The 15550-nt window shown below is 32.4% G+C and overlaps 2 protein-coding genes across 2 annotated transcripts in view; both read right to left on the reverse strand.

The window, feature by feature from the left end:
• Positions 1–15550, reverse strand: part of LOC139488721 (TATA-binding protein-associated factor 172-like) — a 95964-nt gene that overhangs the window by 29645 nt on the left and 50769 nt on the right. Inside the window, exons 15-20 of the mRNA XM_071274545.1 lie at positions 6781–6941; positions 5835–6009; positions 4096–4265; positions 2652–2816; positions 934–1051; positions 296–449 (exon numbers count right to left, since the gene is read on the reverse strand). Of these exons, the coding sequence (XP_071130646.1) occupies positions 296–449; positions 934–1051; positions 2652–2816; positions 4096–4265; positions 5835–6009; positions 6781–6941 (943 nt within the window). The remainder of the gene's footprint in view (positions 1–295; positions 450–933; positions 1052–2651; positions 2817–4095; positions 4266–5834; positions 6010–6780; positions 6942–15550) is intronic.
• On the reverse strand, positions 7191–14870 carry LOC139488724 (uncharacterized). The gene is made up of 5 exons (XM_071274549.1): positions 13392–14870; positions 12564–12614; positions 12103–12156; positions 10986–11073; positions 7191–9351 (listed from the first exon to the last, which is right to left on the reverse strand). Exons 1-5 carry the CDS (start codon positions 13512–13514, stop codon positions 9272–9274), a joined length of 396 nt encoding a protein of 131 aa, XP_071130650.1. The 5' UTR covers positions 13515–14870; the 3' UTR covers positions 7191–9271.

Below are 15550 nucleotides of genomic sequence, written 5' to 3' on the forward strand. Positions count from 1 at the left end.
AATAGTTTTATGAGGACAGACAATGCCAGACGATAAAGACAGAAGCCAAGTGATGGCATAAGCTCACATTGGGCCCTGGTGAGCTAAAAACGAGAAACAAGAAACACTTATGAACCAAATCAACAAACCACAACTACTGAACATCAGGTTCCTGACTTAGGACAAGTACAAGGACAAGTGCAAACAAATGTAGGGGGCTAAAAAGTTAATAAGTACCAACCTTCCACCTTATCTGAAACAACAGTGCAACATCATAACATAGAAAGACACACTATAACATATCTGATATATATACCTGAGATATCAGCCTGGGGATTTTCAACCAGAGGAGTAAATGTTGGATCACAGCACAGGAATCCATGTAGATTCTTCACCACCTTGACACTGGGGTTGGGATTTCGTGACAGACATTTCTTAATCAAATGACAAAGACTTTCAGCTGCCTCAAACTAAAATAAAGATAACATGTAAATAGATTTCAATGAATGATTTATGTAAATTGATCCTTTTAGTTTGATCAGAAGATGACACATATTAACTGATTGTTGTCTCACTTTCATAAGGGTCGTAATGGGGGAATTCTCATAAGGTATAATGGTTAAAAAAATTGGCAAATGATGCTGATGATAATTTTGTGTGCCTAAGGATAAAATGTAAATTAGATAAATGACAATAAAACAATCGATTGATTTTGACGAATCACATAAAGTTCTTTCCAAATATAACAGTCACAGATAATAATTTGAGACGTATGAGAATCACAATAAAATTTAAAACCAAATTGCTTAGAATGACTGTTTGATATCTGCCACCAAAGATTCCTACTCTCTTTCATGCTACTTATATTACAATCCACTAGAATGGTATATCACACAAAATAGGTGAAAAATCACAAATAAGAAAAAAATGGCCACTGGAAATTTTCTGAATTACCTGGAGATCAATATTTTCTTCTTTCTTCATACATTCCATAAGTGGCCTTACAACTGGATTCATTTTTTCGGGTAAATTGTTCAATTCTACAACTGCTTTGGATAATGAACACTGCACTCTGCAAGTTTTATAAATATGGAAAGTATTTACCTAAATTATTTGACATCATACACACATATTAAATTAAAACCTAGTTTACTGCTTCAAACTTTATATTTAATAATTTTATGATTTATTTCTGTCAATGCCAAAAAGTAACTGTGCATGATTTGAGTTAATAAGAAACTGCTTTCTAAGAATTTTTGTGCAAAAGGGGACTTTTGTAATCCCCTCAGCAAAATTCAGACAGCTCTGATTTGAAATTACTGAGCAAAATCTACCAAAACTTCAAAGACTAGAAAGAAACACTGACAGATTAACAAAGTGTAAGCAGTATAATTTGAAAGATTTTCCTCTTTCGTTTTCGCTCCTCTTTTTTAATATTGTTCTTAATTTTTTGTTAAGGTAAAGTTGACATTTCTTCAACGTATGATTTTTTACTGTCATGTTGGTATATTCTGCCTCTTTTCTTAACCCTTTCCTCCATAATGACGCCTTTTGATGCCACCCCCTTTACTCCATAACAGACCTGCCAACTATCCCGATATTCGCGGTATCATCCCGATTTTTATCCCTCAACCCGAATCCCGATATCATGATTGTAAAATAAGTCAAAATCCCGATTTCCACCAACTTTACCCGAAAAAATTGTTGTTTACTGATTTTGAAGTTTTTTTGATCAATTTAAAAAATCTATAATTTTACCTGGGGACATATTATGACAAGTTAACGACCCTACGCTAATTAACAGTCACAACAGGTGTCATAATTACTGGTTGTATGTAATCAGATTACCTAATGGGTCGTAACAGTCCTCAAAATTAATTTGTAAACACAAATTTGGTCAAACAGCCTTTCAATTTTAATCAATTTTATATCATAACAGCACAATTTGCAACATTTGCTGTAGTTCCACAACAAAATCATAATTAATTGAAAGTTGAGAACTGTAATGAACTCTCAAGAAAACATCGTTTATCTTGAAATCCGTTTAATTTTTGAAACCAGACGTCGAATGTCTGTTGATTTAAAATCGACGCCATTTTGAATTCTCTTCTACTGTGTTACTGAATAAGCCTCCGCCGGTAACAGCACCTCTGAATACAAAGAAAGATAACTCAAATTTTATCCATTTTCTCATTGATACTGATAAGACCATAAGTGAGAGTAAATCAAAATCTGTCTTCATCCTTCTAACTTCAGGGCATGTAGTTTTAGGTCTTTTGAGTCAAGGTTCATAGATGAGAAGGTCTTTAGAGGGGGAAAAAGGGGGGTGGGTCTCTACTTTAAAATCCCTTATTTTTAATGCCATTTTTCTCTATTCTTCAGTTATTTTGTGAATTTTATAATTTAATAGTACAAGAATCATGCAAATAAAAGAAATAAAGGCCTACAAGCTCATCATTATTATACCAAAAGAAAAAAGAAGAGAACTTGACTTTTTTAGGAGAAAAAAAAATGCACACAGAAAAGTCACTAAAATTGTAACCCTTAAAAATCTGGTCGCGCACTAAATCCCCCATGGAGATTTTCAAAAGTTGGCAGGTCTGCATAATGACGCCTTTTGACGAGGAAAGGGTTAACATGGCAATATATATGAAGTTAACTAGACAACAAACCTAAGGGTAAGAGTTTGTAGTTCTTTGGTTGTTTGCTCGACCATTTTCTGCAACTGTTTTCTTCTGTCCTCAAAAGTCTGAAGAACCTTTTGACGGAGATTGGCCTTTATCTCTTCATATACTGAGGTGGTTAGGGCAGTCGCCTGTTCTACTGTTAATATGTTACTGAAAAGATATGTGAATTAAAAACAAATTATATTGTGAAAACTAATTATAGCCACATTACCAATGATTTATCATATATTTAAAGAAGTACTTCCAAACCCTTAACTCCATCATTTTTTTATTATTGTAGCAGCCCTTTATTATTATATAACCTCAAATAATGAGTACATCCATCTTTTGTTAGGAGTTTGGTGATTCTTTAATCTGCTGTTCTGTCCAACAACAAAAATGTAATTCTTGGTATAATTCTTTTTTATATATATTGTGTAATTTTCTACAAATAATTGTTATAACTGTTTCATTTTTTTTTAAGATGAAAACATTAAAGGATTAATATAGTGGAATTTGGTGCTTTTAAATTATACCAAGACAAACTAAAGTGGTATCGAGCTTAAGTGGTACATATATTATTATTATTGTCTCCCTTGCCAGTAAATAGCAATTATAACTTTTTCTAATAATAGTATTACTCATAAAATTAAAATTAAAATAAATGATTCAAAACAAACAATCCTTTCTTAGGATAGGCAAAATAATTTGTAAACTGTCTTTGTTTTTGCAGTTTATTTGCCCTTTTTTCTGTAGAAAACACTTCTTCAGTTGTAAATATTCAAATTCAAATAAGAAATATTTAACCATTGTTCCTACTGGATGTCCAGTACACTTGATAATACAGAAGACAATATGTGTTCCCAGGCCATAAATCCTGCAGTAAGACAGCTATAAGCAACCACGCCTCTGAGGTTTGGTGTCTAGCGACGGGACATTTGTTTAGGGCTTCTGTAGTACCAAGTTGTACATAACTTTTGGATTACAAACCAGACATAAAATTGTCTGGGTAACAGCTTCCTCCAACAAAAAGTTTCCAATATATATAATAAATCAAATACTGTTTAACATTCCTCTCAATTAAACTCCAAAATAAGGTGACAAGGCTATAAAAGAACTAGACAATCAATAGTACTAAAAAAAAAATAGAATACTAAAAGACTAGGCAAGACTTTTCATATAATTAACACTGGCACCCTTTTTCTTCTAAATAAAAATATGAGATAATAACAAATATTTCATAGCAATCTCAAATATTATTTTTTAAACCATATGTAATAATCATGGTAATAAAATTATGAAAAGAAAAGTAGGGATTGGTGGCAAAATTTTTTAATGGCACTACATGGATAAAAGCAGAGGAAGAAGAGGGAACATAAGATTGCCAGTTCTCAATATCTCAATCAATTTGAAGTTTAATATTTAGGTAGATAGGCTCAATTACACTTACCCAGGTGGATAATACACATCTAAATCTACACCTTGTTGTTTGAGAGCTGATATAAAATCTTTGCAGTCAGACTGCATGTGTGTGAAGGAGACTGCTATCTCATCATAATACAGAGCTTCACATAAACATTCCATTAACTTGGATGTTACACTTTCAGGACAGGTACAATTCTGAAATACAAATTCCAATTACCATAGATAAGTTCAAAAACAGTGCTCCATTTAAAGTGAAGAATACTATGATTCTATAATCGCCGTCACGTAATATTGGCACCATGTTTTTTGTAAAAAAAAATCTAAATATCAGCCGTGTTTACTCAAAATGATGTTTTTCATTTAGCGGAAGTAAAATCATGTCCAAATATTCACTACAGTACTGTCCTACCTTTTATTATGTTTGCACTGTATAATCCTGACCTTCACATTTTTCAAGAGTATTTACATTGTAAAACCGCCATCTTGGTTTCTATGAGGATCCCTTATTCCATAACATTCGTTACTCTCCAGTAATATCATTGTCATAGATAATACAATTTCCCACGCTTTTTGATGACAAAAAGCTCTGAGAGACACAAGAAAACTGAGAGCACGTGGAACTCCACGGCAACAATTCCGATAATAACAATGTCGGATTCCACCATACAAAATAATCTTAGATTATGTGAAGGCCAGGAATATACAGTGCAAACACAATAAAAGGTAGGACAGTAGTGGATATTTGGACAGGATTTTTATTCCATTTATTGAAAAACATGATCTTTAGTAAACACGGTCGATATTTAAGAAAAATTTTACAAAAAACATGGCACCAATTTAACCATGTTTGCACTATATAAGTTGTGACGGCAACTATAGTTATTTTTATTGGAACATTTTTTGTCGATTGTGACTTTTTAAAAATTTTTGTTGATATTTTATTTCTTAGTTATTGACAAGTTTGTAGATAAGTATACACCAATCTGAACTTTGTAAATCATTCAAGTAAGTGGTTCATATTTTTCTACAAATTCCCAGAAAATTGGTACACCACAAATAATAATGCATCAAGTGTACTAGCTATAGCGAATTCCTGTTTGCACTTGACACTTAAACAATGTAAATTTTAACTCTCTAATAAGAAACTTTACTCTTTTTTCAAAACGCTCACATCTTAATACCAGATGTTGACTTGACAGACATAAACCTCAGAAAGGAAGATAATGTGAAATCCATAAAGACTTTGGCATTTTCAAATGAAGGCAAAGTATACGTTATTATTCTGTGGTGTTTGAAATTTTTTGAAATTTGTATGCATTTAGAACTCTTTGAAAGGCATTTGAAAAAAATAACAAGGCTCCATGTTGAAAGCTGTATTTTGACCTATAATGGTTTACTTTTTACAAATTATGACATGGATGGAGAGTTGTTGCATTGTCACTCAACCCACATCTTCTTATATCTAACTATTTTTCATTACAAGTAAAAAATTTAATAAAAGAGCTTTACTTTGTTTACTTTCATATATATGTTTCTAACATAAAACATCTCTATCTGCCTGTAACAAAATAAGCCAGCATGTAATTTTTCCAATAATAAGTGCAAAAGTCACATTCCTCTACGCGTTGACAGGACAGCTAAATATGCAACAGTAAACTGTAAAATTTAACGATGGACTTCCATAAATCTTAGTTATCTTTTAAATAGGATGTTTAAGGTAGCACAATACTAAGATTTTTTTTTAAAAGTCATACAATCCCTTACCTGACTGGCATTGGCCCATTCATATGTAACCTGGCCTATGACAAATCTTTGGACTGCTGACTTGTTATTGAGATGAAATATAAATAGTTTGGCAATAGAGTCAACAGGTTTCTCAGGTCCAGAGGGGAAGTCTGGTACATCTCTGGTTATAAAATCACAAAGCATACCCAGTAATCTGTCAAAAAAGAAGACAGTAGATCAATTATTATTTATGGGATACCAACATACATGTAGAGTATGACATGGGTAAAGGTGTTGAAGACCCATTGGTGGCCTTCGACTGTTTTCTGCTCTTTGGTAGGGTTGTTGTCTCTTTGACATGTACATATTCCCCACTTCCATTCTCAACATGTTATTGTTAATATAATTTTTTATTTTGGTATTTGAAAAGAATTCTGCTTTAGTTGTTGCAGTGATGTCAGAGTTTTTTTGCTCCATGTTGAAGGCCTCATTGTGACTTTGAGATGAAGAACAGCAATAAAAGCTCTGTTCCTTTGCTTTTTGTGTATTTTTTTATTGTGCATGTAATGATTTTGTGTCATGGATGGATACCCCATATCCTTTGTTTTTCTATTATATTGGTCTTACTCTAAGCAGAATAGTATCTGTGCTGTCTGTTGAATGTCATGTGCTTAGGGCTATTCCAGAACAAAATGTATGGGGGGGGCCACCAAGACAATTGCAATTGAGAATTATAGTGCATTATAGTGTGAAAAGTTGCTCTTATACCCATCACTAATGTATTATTAATACAATATGCCTTCCAACCCAACCCAACCCCCATACATTTTTTTTCTGGAATAGCCTTTAGCAGAAAAGTATAAATATTCAAGTTATCAATTTTCATTTTTTTTTTGGTTTGAATTGGTCTGCTGCTCAAACAGAAGGTGGGCATTGCACCGGACTAATTAGCCAATTCAATAATTGATTGACATTTTAAACTTACTTAGCTGATGTCATTCTGGCCTTCAGTACAGCCGTATCTCTTTCTATAACTGAGGCATTGAGTGTTAACATTCCAGCTATATAATCTTTATTGATGATGTCTGTTCTAGCTATAGGGGACTGTTGTGGGATCTGACACATCTGGTTACGTGCTCCTTCAGGCTGAAAAAAAACCAAAACATTTTTTTCAAATACTTTTAATTTTTATTTTTGCAAAAAAAGTTACAGTATCAGATATTTTCTATTGTTAAGGTATAATTTTACTGGAACCATTGTGATGTCCAGAAATAGCATATAAAAACAAAAAGGTGTACAAGTTATCAAAGGTACCAGGCTTATAATTTGATAATTTTTAGACATGGGTTATATTATATTTTAAGACTAGATTAACATCAAAAGGGTATAGAATATAACGCATTCTATTTGAAAAAGAGAATTTCTATTTTATTCTCTTTTTTTGGTGGTTTCAAATTCGGTTGACGATGTGAATTGAAATAAACACTTTTTGTCAACAAATCTACAAGTTAATGGAAATGCGCTTACATGATTTTATCAAATTTGAGGAAATCTCCCCACTCAATGAAGAAAACTAGTATTCTTGAATTGAAAAACGTACCAGTGGGAAAAATCCCGACATACACTAGCTACACATATAAAATCAATAACATTAGAATGGGGAAATATTCCCACATTCACATCTACAACCAAAAACATCAGAATGCCGAAATTCCCACGATAAGATTATTAATTGGAAAATACAAGCTTTAATATTGCTGACCATCAAATGGGGAAATTTCCCCATAATCTCATTATGTTCAAATCATAGAAAATATTGTTGACTATCAATTGGGGAAATTTCCCCATAATCTCATCATGTTCATATTAGATATTGTTGACTACAAATTGGGGTAATTTCCCCATAATCTCATCATGTTCATATTAGATATTGTTGACTTCAAATTGGGGAAATTTCCCCATAATCTCATACGATTCAAATTTACGGCAAATCAAATAATTGTATGTACTAAAACTGTCATCCCAAGTCGTGAAATTTAGACAGTGTTTAGACAGTTGACTACTTATGAAACAAATGTGTACCAATGAGACAACTCTCCATCCAGGTCCCAATTTGTAAAAAAAAACAACTTTATAGGTATAAAAAGGTTATCAACACGGAGCCTTGGCTCCTACCGAACAGCAAGCTATAAAAGGCCCAAAATGACTAGCGTAAAACCATTAAAACGGGAAAACATAAGGTCTAATCTATATCAAAAACGAGAAACGAGAAACACTTATGAACCACATCAACAAACGACATCTACTGAACATCAGATTCCTGACAAAATGTTTGAATATTTTGTGGTTATCCGTATGAAGAAGGCAGAATGTTTTGAATACAGATTGCTTTTAAACACGAGGAGCTTACTTTAAATCGTCATCATTAGGAACAGACCTCCTTAAAAGAGAGGCAAATGATACCAGAAGAAAATTCAAACTCATAAGTCGAAAATAATCGGACAACGCCATGGTTTAAAAAGAAGACCAACAGACAAACAATAGTAAAAACACAACATAGAAAACCAAAGACAAAGCAACAAGAACCCACAAAAACACAAGGGATTGTTATATTCTTACGAAACCACAAAAACCACAAAACGCACACAAACAAGGAATTTAAATCTATGGTTGTTTAAAATGTAATAAGCAGACACTACCGACCGCACTACTAAAAAGCAATTCCAATCAATTTGTTATACCAAATATCGATATTTTCAAATTTCAAATAGTTTTCCTGAAGCTGTTGATGTTCAGAAAATATCTATCCTGTATGTAAACGGTGGTTATGTTTTAGTGAATTTATAAAAGTAATTCTGTTAATGATGAAACTCAATAACTTGCACAAGTACATCATCATAAATTTTAATATGCTAGGATTGTGTTTACTAATTACTATAAAAAGTGCTCTATGACACATTGTTACATATTTTAATATTGCAACTATATTGAACAGCTTTATGTGCATAATGTTGTAACACACTTGGCGATTCTACGCACATCTATCTGTTGATGATGATTTTTGCATACTTTTTCATCTATTTATTTTCGTCGTTGATGTTGTCTCATTGATGGTGTGATAATTACTTCTTATTCTACATACAGTTTGTCATATTAAATTACAAGCACATTCAGACCAAACAAGCTAATTATGTGAATGTTTGTTTTTTTGTCATTAAGATACCATGATAATGTCCCAATATAGATTAAATAACATATATAACCTTGTTCATTCTTGTATACATGTATAAATATATAGGATCATTTGACTGATGTTAAATGTCTTTTGTTCAAGGACAAGAAAATACAGCTTCCTTTTGTTGTTGATATTGTTTATTATATCCTGTTTTGAGAACATTATCAGATGACTTGTGAGTTTCTTGTAAGTTCATATATATATGAAAGTGTTTTGTTAAACAAAACACCTTCAGCTGAATTCATCTCGATGTCTTTTGTCGTAGATTCTGTAGACCTAACACTCTTACTAAGTTGTCGTCTGCAAATACGACTTTGTAACCTGTAAAATAGAGACTATCCAATCAAAGGGACAGAAAACCAAACACAAATTATGCATATACAATTAGATCAAACATATATACATCTTTCCTTTCATATGATGTTTCTCTAGACTTTATCGAAATGTTGACTCCTTAGTGAGTCTTTTACTTCGAATGATATGTGCATTGTTTCTGTTGATTGGACATGTGATGGATGCTCTGTGTTCTCTCCAGATACGCCAATTTTCTCAGCCAATAAATGCAAACGGTCATTTTTATATAAATTAGACCGCTCTTTGTTTTCCTGTTTGAATTGTTTTACACTAGTAATTTTTTTGGGCCCGTTATAAAAGGTGTCAGACCACCAATTAAAAGTCCCTATCTGTTCAACCAAATTTTGCAATTTTCATAGATTTCTAAATTTTTTATCTTAAGTTTAAAGTCATAAGAAACGAGTGACCGGTGAAAAATAATGTTCTTCCAATTCTTGAACCAATGCATACAAACATCATAAACTTAGTCTTCTGTGCTCGAATTTATAATTTTTTTCGTGTAAATTTCGTATAATTGTCAATTTTTTTTTCAATCGGTCAGTGTTGTTGTGAAAATATGGCAGATAATTAAAGTTCGTGTTTTGAAGCCGAAGTTTAACGATTGTCACCTGTTTGTCAACAATTGACGAAAAATAAACAAAAAAGCATGGAAATTGAGCACGTGTTTAACATATAAATTCAGATAATAGTTTATTTTAAGGACATCCATGCGTATTGTGGTCACCGGATTTTTACGAGATGGGTCACACTGAGGTCACCTTGCATACGGAAAATATGTCGGGGGAATTACTTGCTGGAAGGAAGCTATTCAAATAAAGTAAACTTCTTCTAAATATGAATAAATTAAAGAATTTTCATCAGAAAAAAGTATATGTACATAAGTTTTATAATGAAAACTATCCATTGAGTTATAAAAATCATATGCATTATTTTTTTTTGATTTGAGGTTTCTTATGACTTTAACCTCTTACAAACCAGGTATGTCCTGAATCGTACAGGTATCACCTTTCTTCATTCCAATTTTCGACATACCTTTAAAGCCATATAAGAAAGAAGAGACCTTCCGAATGGATGTACCACTAAAAATAACCCCTGGTTTTCTTGAAATCTTAAATTAGTATACTATGGAGCGCATTAATCCTCAATTTTTAATTTCAACTCATAGACAAGTAAATTTGGGCTCAAAATGGTCTTAATATATTTCTCTTTCACCAAAAGTTTCATTTCTGCAAATTTGTTGTGTAGTTTAAGTAAACAATGACATCAAATGCACTATTTTTTGTCCCGAGTAGGCCTACTTTTACGTTCTAAATTTTAAGGGAGTAATTGGTGGTCTGACACCTTATAGCTTGCTGCTCGGTATGAGCCAAAGCTCCGTGTTGAAGGCCATACCTTGACTTATAATTGTTTACTTTTATAAAAAAAAATTCATGGATGGAGACTTGTCTCATTGGCACATATACAACATCTTCCTATATCTATGATATAGCCTAGAGTGCACAATGTGGCCTTAAACAACAACAAAAAAACTACCTGACAATCAATCAACTCATTACTCATCGTTCTTTTGTAATCTCTCTTTAATGTATATCATGGTTTACCTGATTTAGTTTTTTCTAGGACTGTTGCATTATACCATTTCTTCTCCAGTTTCCAGAAGCCCATTACTTTTTCGTTCATTGCGAAATCCTGAGAAAAAAATTTAAACAATGTAATCTTCTTTAGAATTTCACCTCTGTTTGAATGCTGCTTTTAATTTTATTAAAATGATATGTTTTAAACTAAATAGGAATACAAAGATGTGGTATGATTTCGAGTGACAATATCACATAGACGTAAATTGATTTGGATGTAAGCAGCTATATTTTACTGTACAATATTCAACAATAAGCAATCATATGCCGTAGTGTAAGCTTAAAAAATACGATTTAACATAATGTCAAACAAGAATGTGTCCATAGTACACGGATGCCCCACTCGCACTATCATTTTCTATGTTCAGTGGACCGTGAAATTGTGGTCAAAACTTAAAATGAAGCCAACGGACGCACGGACGAACGAATGGACGTACGGACGAACGGAGGCACAGACCAGAAAACATAATGCCCCTCTACTATTGTAGGTGGGGCATACAAATTTAAACGTGAATATCAACGGCCGATAAATAGAAATGCTTCATAGATCACAAACAGCAACCAAAACGACCACTAAATTACTAATTTGGGACAGACATTTAACATGTACAAATGTGGCCCAATTTAACGTCAAGTAAAAACAAACAAATATTTCAATTAAGTGTGAAATCATTCCAGCAATGACACATTACTGGAAATAATTATTAGATTATTTTTGAAGTTCACAAAAAATGCAAATGTATCATGATGTTCCAGGTTTACACCCCCTCCCCACCTTTTCCGCGAACTGGATCCCAACCGGTTTTCCAAAGAAAGCTGAATTATAACACAACGTGCAAATCTGAACTTAAAAATAATATAAATATATGTTTTTGTTTTAGGTGCTCGTTGATATTTTGCGGAGAAGACAGAAATATAACGGTTGATAGCTTAAAACTACATTGCATACACATGTTATATATTTCACTGATTCACTTTGCCCAAGGCATTACAATTTTGTAATCTAAGTTTCAGTAAATTATTTCATAATCCACGACATGGGACTAGCAGAAACAAATAAAACATACTCATACTTCATACTCACATTTGTTACTTCCAATGATCTGATGTTTATCTGATTCTCAGGTATCTTCATTTCCTTTGAAAATAATTGAGTTTGTAAATCAAAGTAATCAGTGTTTTGTTTAATTGACTAACCACACATACTGAAACGTCTCGTCCGATTCACTAATCACTGATTTCATGTGGAAATTATTAAAGAATAAGCTCTAACTACAAGTATCGCATAAACTTGACATTTTAAAATATGATGACAATGAGCATGATGAGGTGAAGGTCAGATAAATCCTGTCAGACAGATATATACACAGAGTTCGAGTCAGCCTTATCCGGCCATCTTTTAAAAATCAAATATCTCGAAATGAGCTCCATGACATTTCAATGTATTTAGCTTATTTTGAGGCTTATCTAATGCTCTTCCGGGTAATAGTAACAATCTTAAATTCTTGCTTTATTTAATTTCACCTAAGTTCATCCTCAACTTACCTCGTTTGCATGTAAAGTTCTTGACTCGAGCTCAATTGTCATCTCTGTTTCCTATCAAAATAATATTTTGTTTTGATAAAAACTGTCACATTTTTACAAACAAAATCCTATTTTGAGGTTCAATTTATCATATTAAAAAGATTAACCGCACAATCAGCAGTAAGCATACACTACAAACTGCTCAGAGTCTGAATTGACCAGTTTTTGTGCTCGACCAGTAAAATCGAGCACACATTTTACTCGACTAGTCTCGACATTGTCTCGACTGTACTTAACTGTACTTTAGTGTACTCGACTATGTCTCGACTTTACTTAATTAGTCTGATTCAGTACTTGATGATATTTGTGTAGTCTGAAATGGTCTTGACCAATGCTCGACCTGTCTCGACCTGTCTTGACTAGTCTCGACCTGTCTCGACTAGTCTTGACCTTCAAATTTAGTTTTGACTGGTGTAAATCAGCCCATCTAACTAAATTAAATATTGATCTTACAAAATTCAAGCTTATTAGGTAGTTTATTTTATTGCTGTGAAATGAAAGAATTTAATTTTACAATAGGTAAAAATTAAAATTATTATATAAATTCAGATAGGCATCTTTAATTTTTTTTATAACTTTTTCAAATCAACTTGGATTTTCATCAAACTATGTAGCTATCTTAGATATATATTAAGCTTACTAAATCCCAGGTCATTTTATTTTTTCTTGTATTGCTGTCAAATTCAAGAATTAAATTAATCTATTTATTTTTATCTATTTGTGTTACTAAGGAAGCTACCATTTAATTTCTACATGTTCAATGACTAACAACATGAACAAAAGTCTTACCACGGATATGATTCCACGCCTTGAAGAAGGTTGATCTTGAAAATAAAGTCCCTTTGAACTGGTCTTTAAATAAGGATTTCTGTGTATCGAAATCTTTAAGCTGAACACTTTGAACCTCTCCATCCACTCCTAAAACCTGAAATATTCAAATAAGTCAACGAAATGTATTGCTTGACCCTTATAGGTGTAATTTTGCAATAAAGATTAGTATTAACAAAAACCATAAAGCCTTGAACCTGATCGCGTTCAGTTATATTTAGAAAAAAATATATGCTTTGCGAATTGATGTATATCATGTATTTAGGACGCCAAAATCTAGGACGCAATTACATCGGACATTTTAAGGGCAAACGTATTTACCCATTTCAAGGCAAATATTTGTAGTCAAATATAGTTAAAAGTACAATTGCATCAATGCCAATTTTACAACAACATAAATGAATTAATATCTTCCTTTTCTTAAAAATTGTTTCACCTTTTAAATTTTTCTAGCTATTGTAGTTTTCAAGATTATAGGAAAAGTTAGCTTACTACCAATTTAATGCTTTGAACTCTGGTGGATAGCTTTCGCATTCGCATTTCCTTAAAAACCTAAAATATTGGTAAAACTCATCCTGTTACTGATAATTTGAGTATTTGTAACTTATGTGCAAATTGCGTATTGTTGATCATTTCTTGCTACATCTATTTTAGATGTTAAAATAATTGGCTATAACGCAAAAGTCATTATTATATATCATGTATATAGTGCTATAACTAAACTTCTAGATTTGATCTTTTCGGTAATGCATATATTGCCTTCATTATTATTTTTAATGTATCTTTTATAGTTACTGTAGACTATTTTGAAACAAAATGAAACTAGAGGCTCTAAAGAGCCTGTGTCGCTCACCTTGGTCTATCTGAATATTAAACAAAGGAAGCAGATGGATTCATGACAAAAATGTGTTTTGGTGATGGAAATGTGATTGTACATCTTACTTTACTGAACATTCTTGCTGCTTACAATTATCTCTATCTATAATGAACTTGGCCTAGTAGTTTCAGTGGAAAATGTTAGTAAAAATTTACAAATGACTACTAAGGACAATAACTCCTTAGGGGGTCGATTGACCATTTCGTTCATGTTGACTTATTTGTAAATCTTACTATGCTGAACATTATTGCTGTTTACAGTTTATCTTTATCTATAATAATATTCAAGATAATAACCAAAAACAGCAAAATTTCCTTAAAATTACCAATTCAGGGGCAGCAACCCAACAAAGGATTGTCCGATTCATCTGAAAATTTCAGGGCATATAGATCTTGTCCTGATAAACAGATTAATTTTGCTCTAAATGCTTTGGTTTTTGAGTTTAGGGCCAAAAACTGCATTTTACCCCTATGTTCTATTTTTAGTCATGGTGGCCATCTCGGTTGGTTGGCCGGGTCACCGGACACATTTTTAAACTAGATACCCCAATGATGATTGTCGCCAAGTTTGGTTTAATTTGGCTCAGAAGTTTCAGAGGAGAAGATTTTTGTAAAAGTTAACGACGACGGACGACGGACGCAAAGTGATGGGAAAAGCTCACTTGGCCCTTTGGGCCAGGTGATCTAAAAAAGAAAACCTGTTAAATTCGTCAATTAAGAAAAATAAAATTTCTCGTTAACACATGACCAGTACTGAACCATTTCCGGTCATTATCGCACCCTGGTGGATAATGAAGTTTAAAGTCTTTAACATTTCTAAAACAATAACTGAAACCAAGCAAAATGTACTTTCTTGAAAGTGAATTTTAATGAACTGTTGAAATTATAAGATTTATTGATTACTTGTTGGTGTTTAATGCAACTTTCATCACTTTTGGCTATAATATTATAGTGGATGTCAGCTTTTGATTGCCCAAACGCTAAAAATAATTGTCAATCAAAACTACAAAATGTATTGAAAAATGTAATTTTAAATTAGAAAAATGTGAAATTATAAAAAAAAAAATCGTTCTCATTTTTTTCTGCATTGGCATAAGCCAAGACTAAGTTAACTTAAGCTACAATACCTTTTAAAAAAAATCCTAATCCTCCAGGTATGATATATTTTATTTTTCCCCATTTGAAACGTCCAAGCACAAGATAAAAATCACCACTGTTTAATACAATGTCCCAACTTGCCATAA

This window comes from Mytilus edulis, chromosome 9 (assembly GCF_963676685.1).
Source record: "Mytilus edulis chromosome 9, xbMytEdul2.2, whole genome shotgun sequence".
Classification (NCBI taxonomy): Eukaryota; Metazoa; Mollusca; class Bivalvia; order Mytilida; family Mytilidae; genus Mytilus; species Mytilus edulis.

What these genes read in the sequence shown, in the direction of transcription:
- LOC139488724 (XM_071274549.1), bottom strand. Translation starts at nt 13,514, where the DNA reads ATGGAGAGGTTCAAAGTGTTCAGCTTAAAGATTTCGATACACAGAAAT. An exon ending in GAACTTTACATGCAAACGAG is followed by an intron (nt 12,157 to 12,563) that starts GTAAGTTGAGGA and finishes TTATTTTCAAAG; the next exon opens with GAAATGAAGATACCTGAGAA. An exon ending in GATCATTGGAAGTAACAAAT is followed by an intron (nt 11,074 to 12,102) that starts GTGAGTATGAAG and finishes TTTTTTTCTCAG; the next exon opens with GATTTCGCAATGAACGAAAA.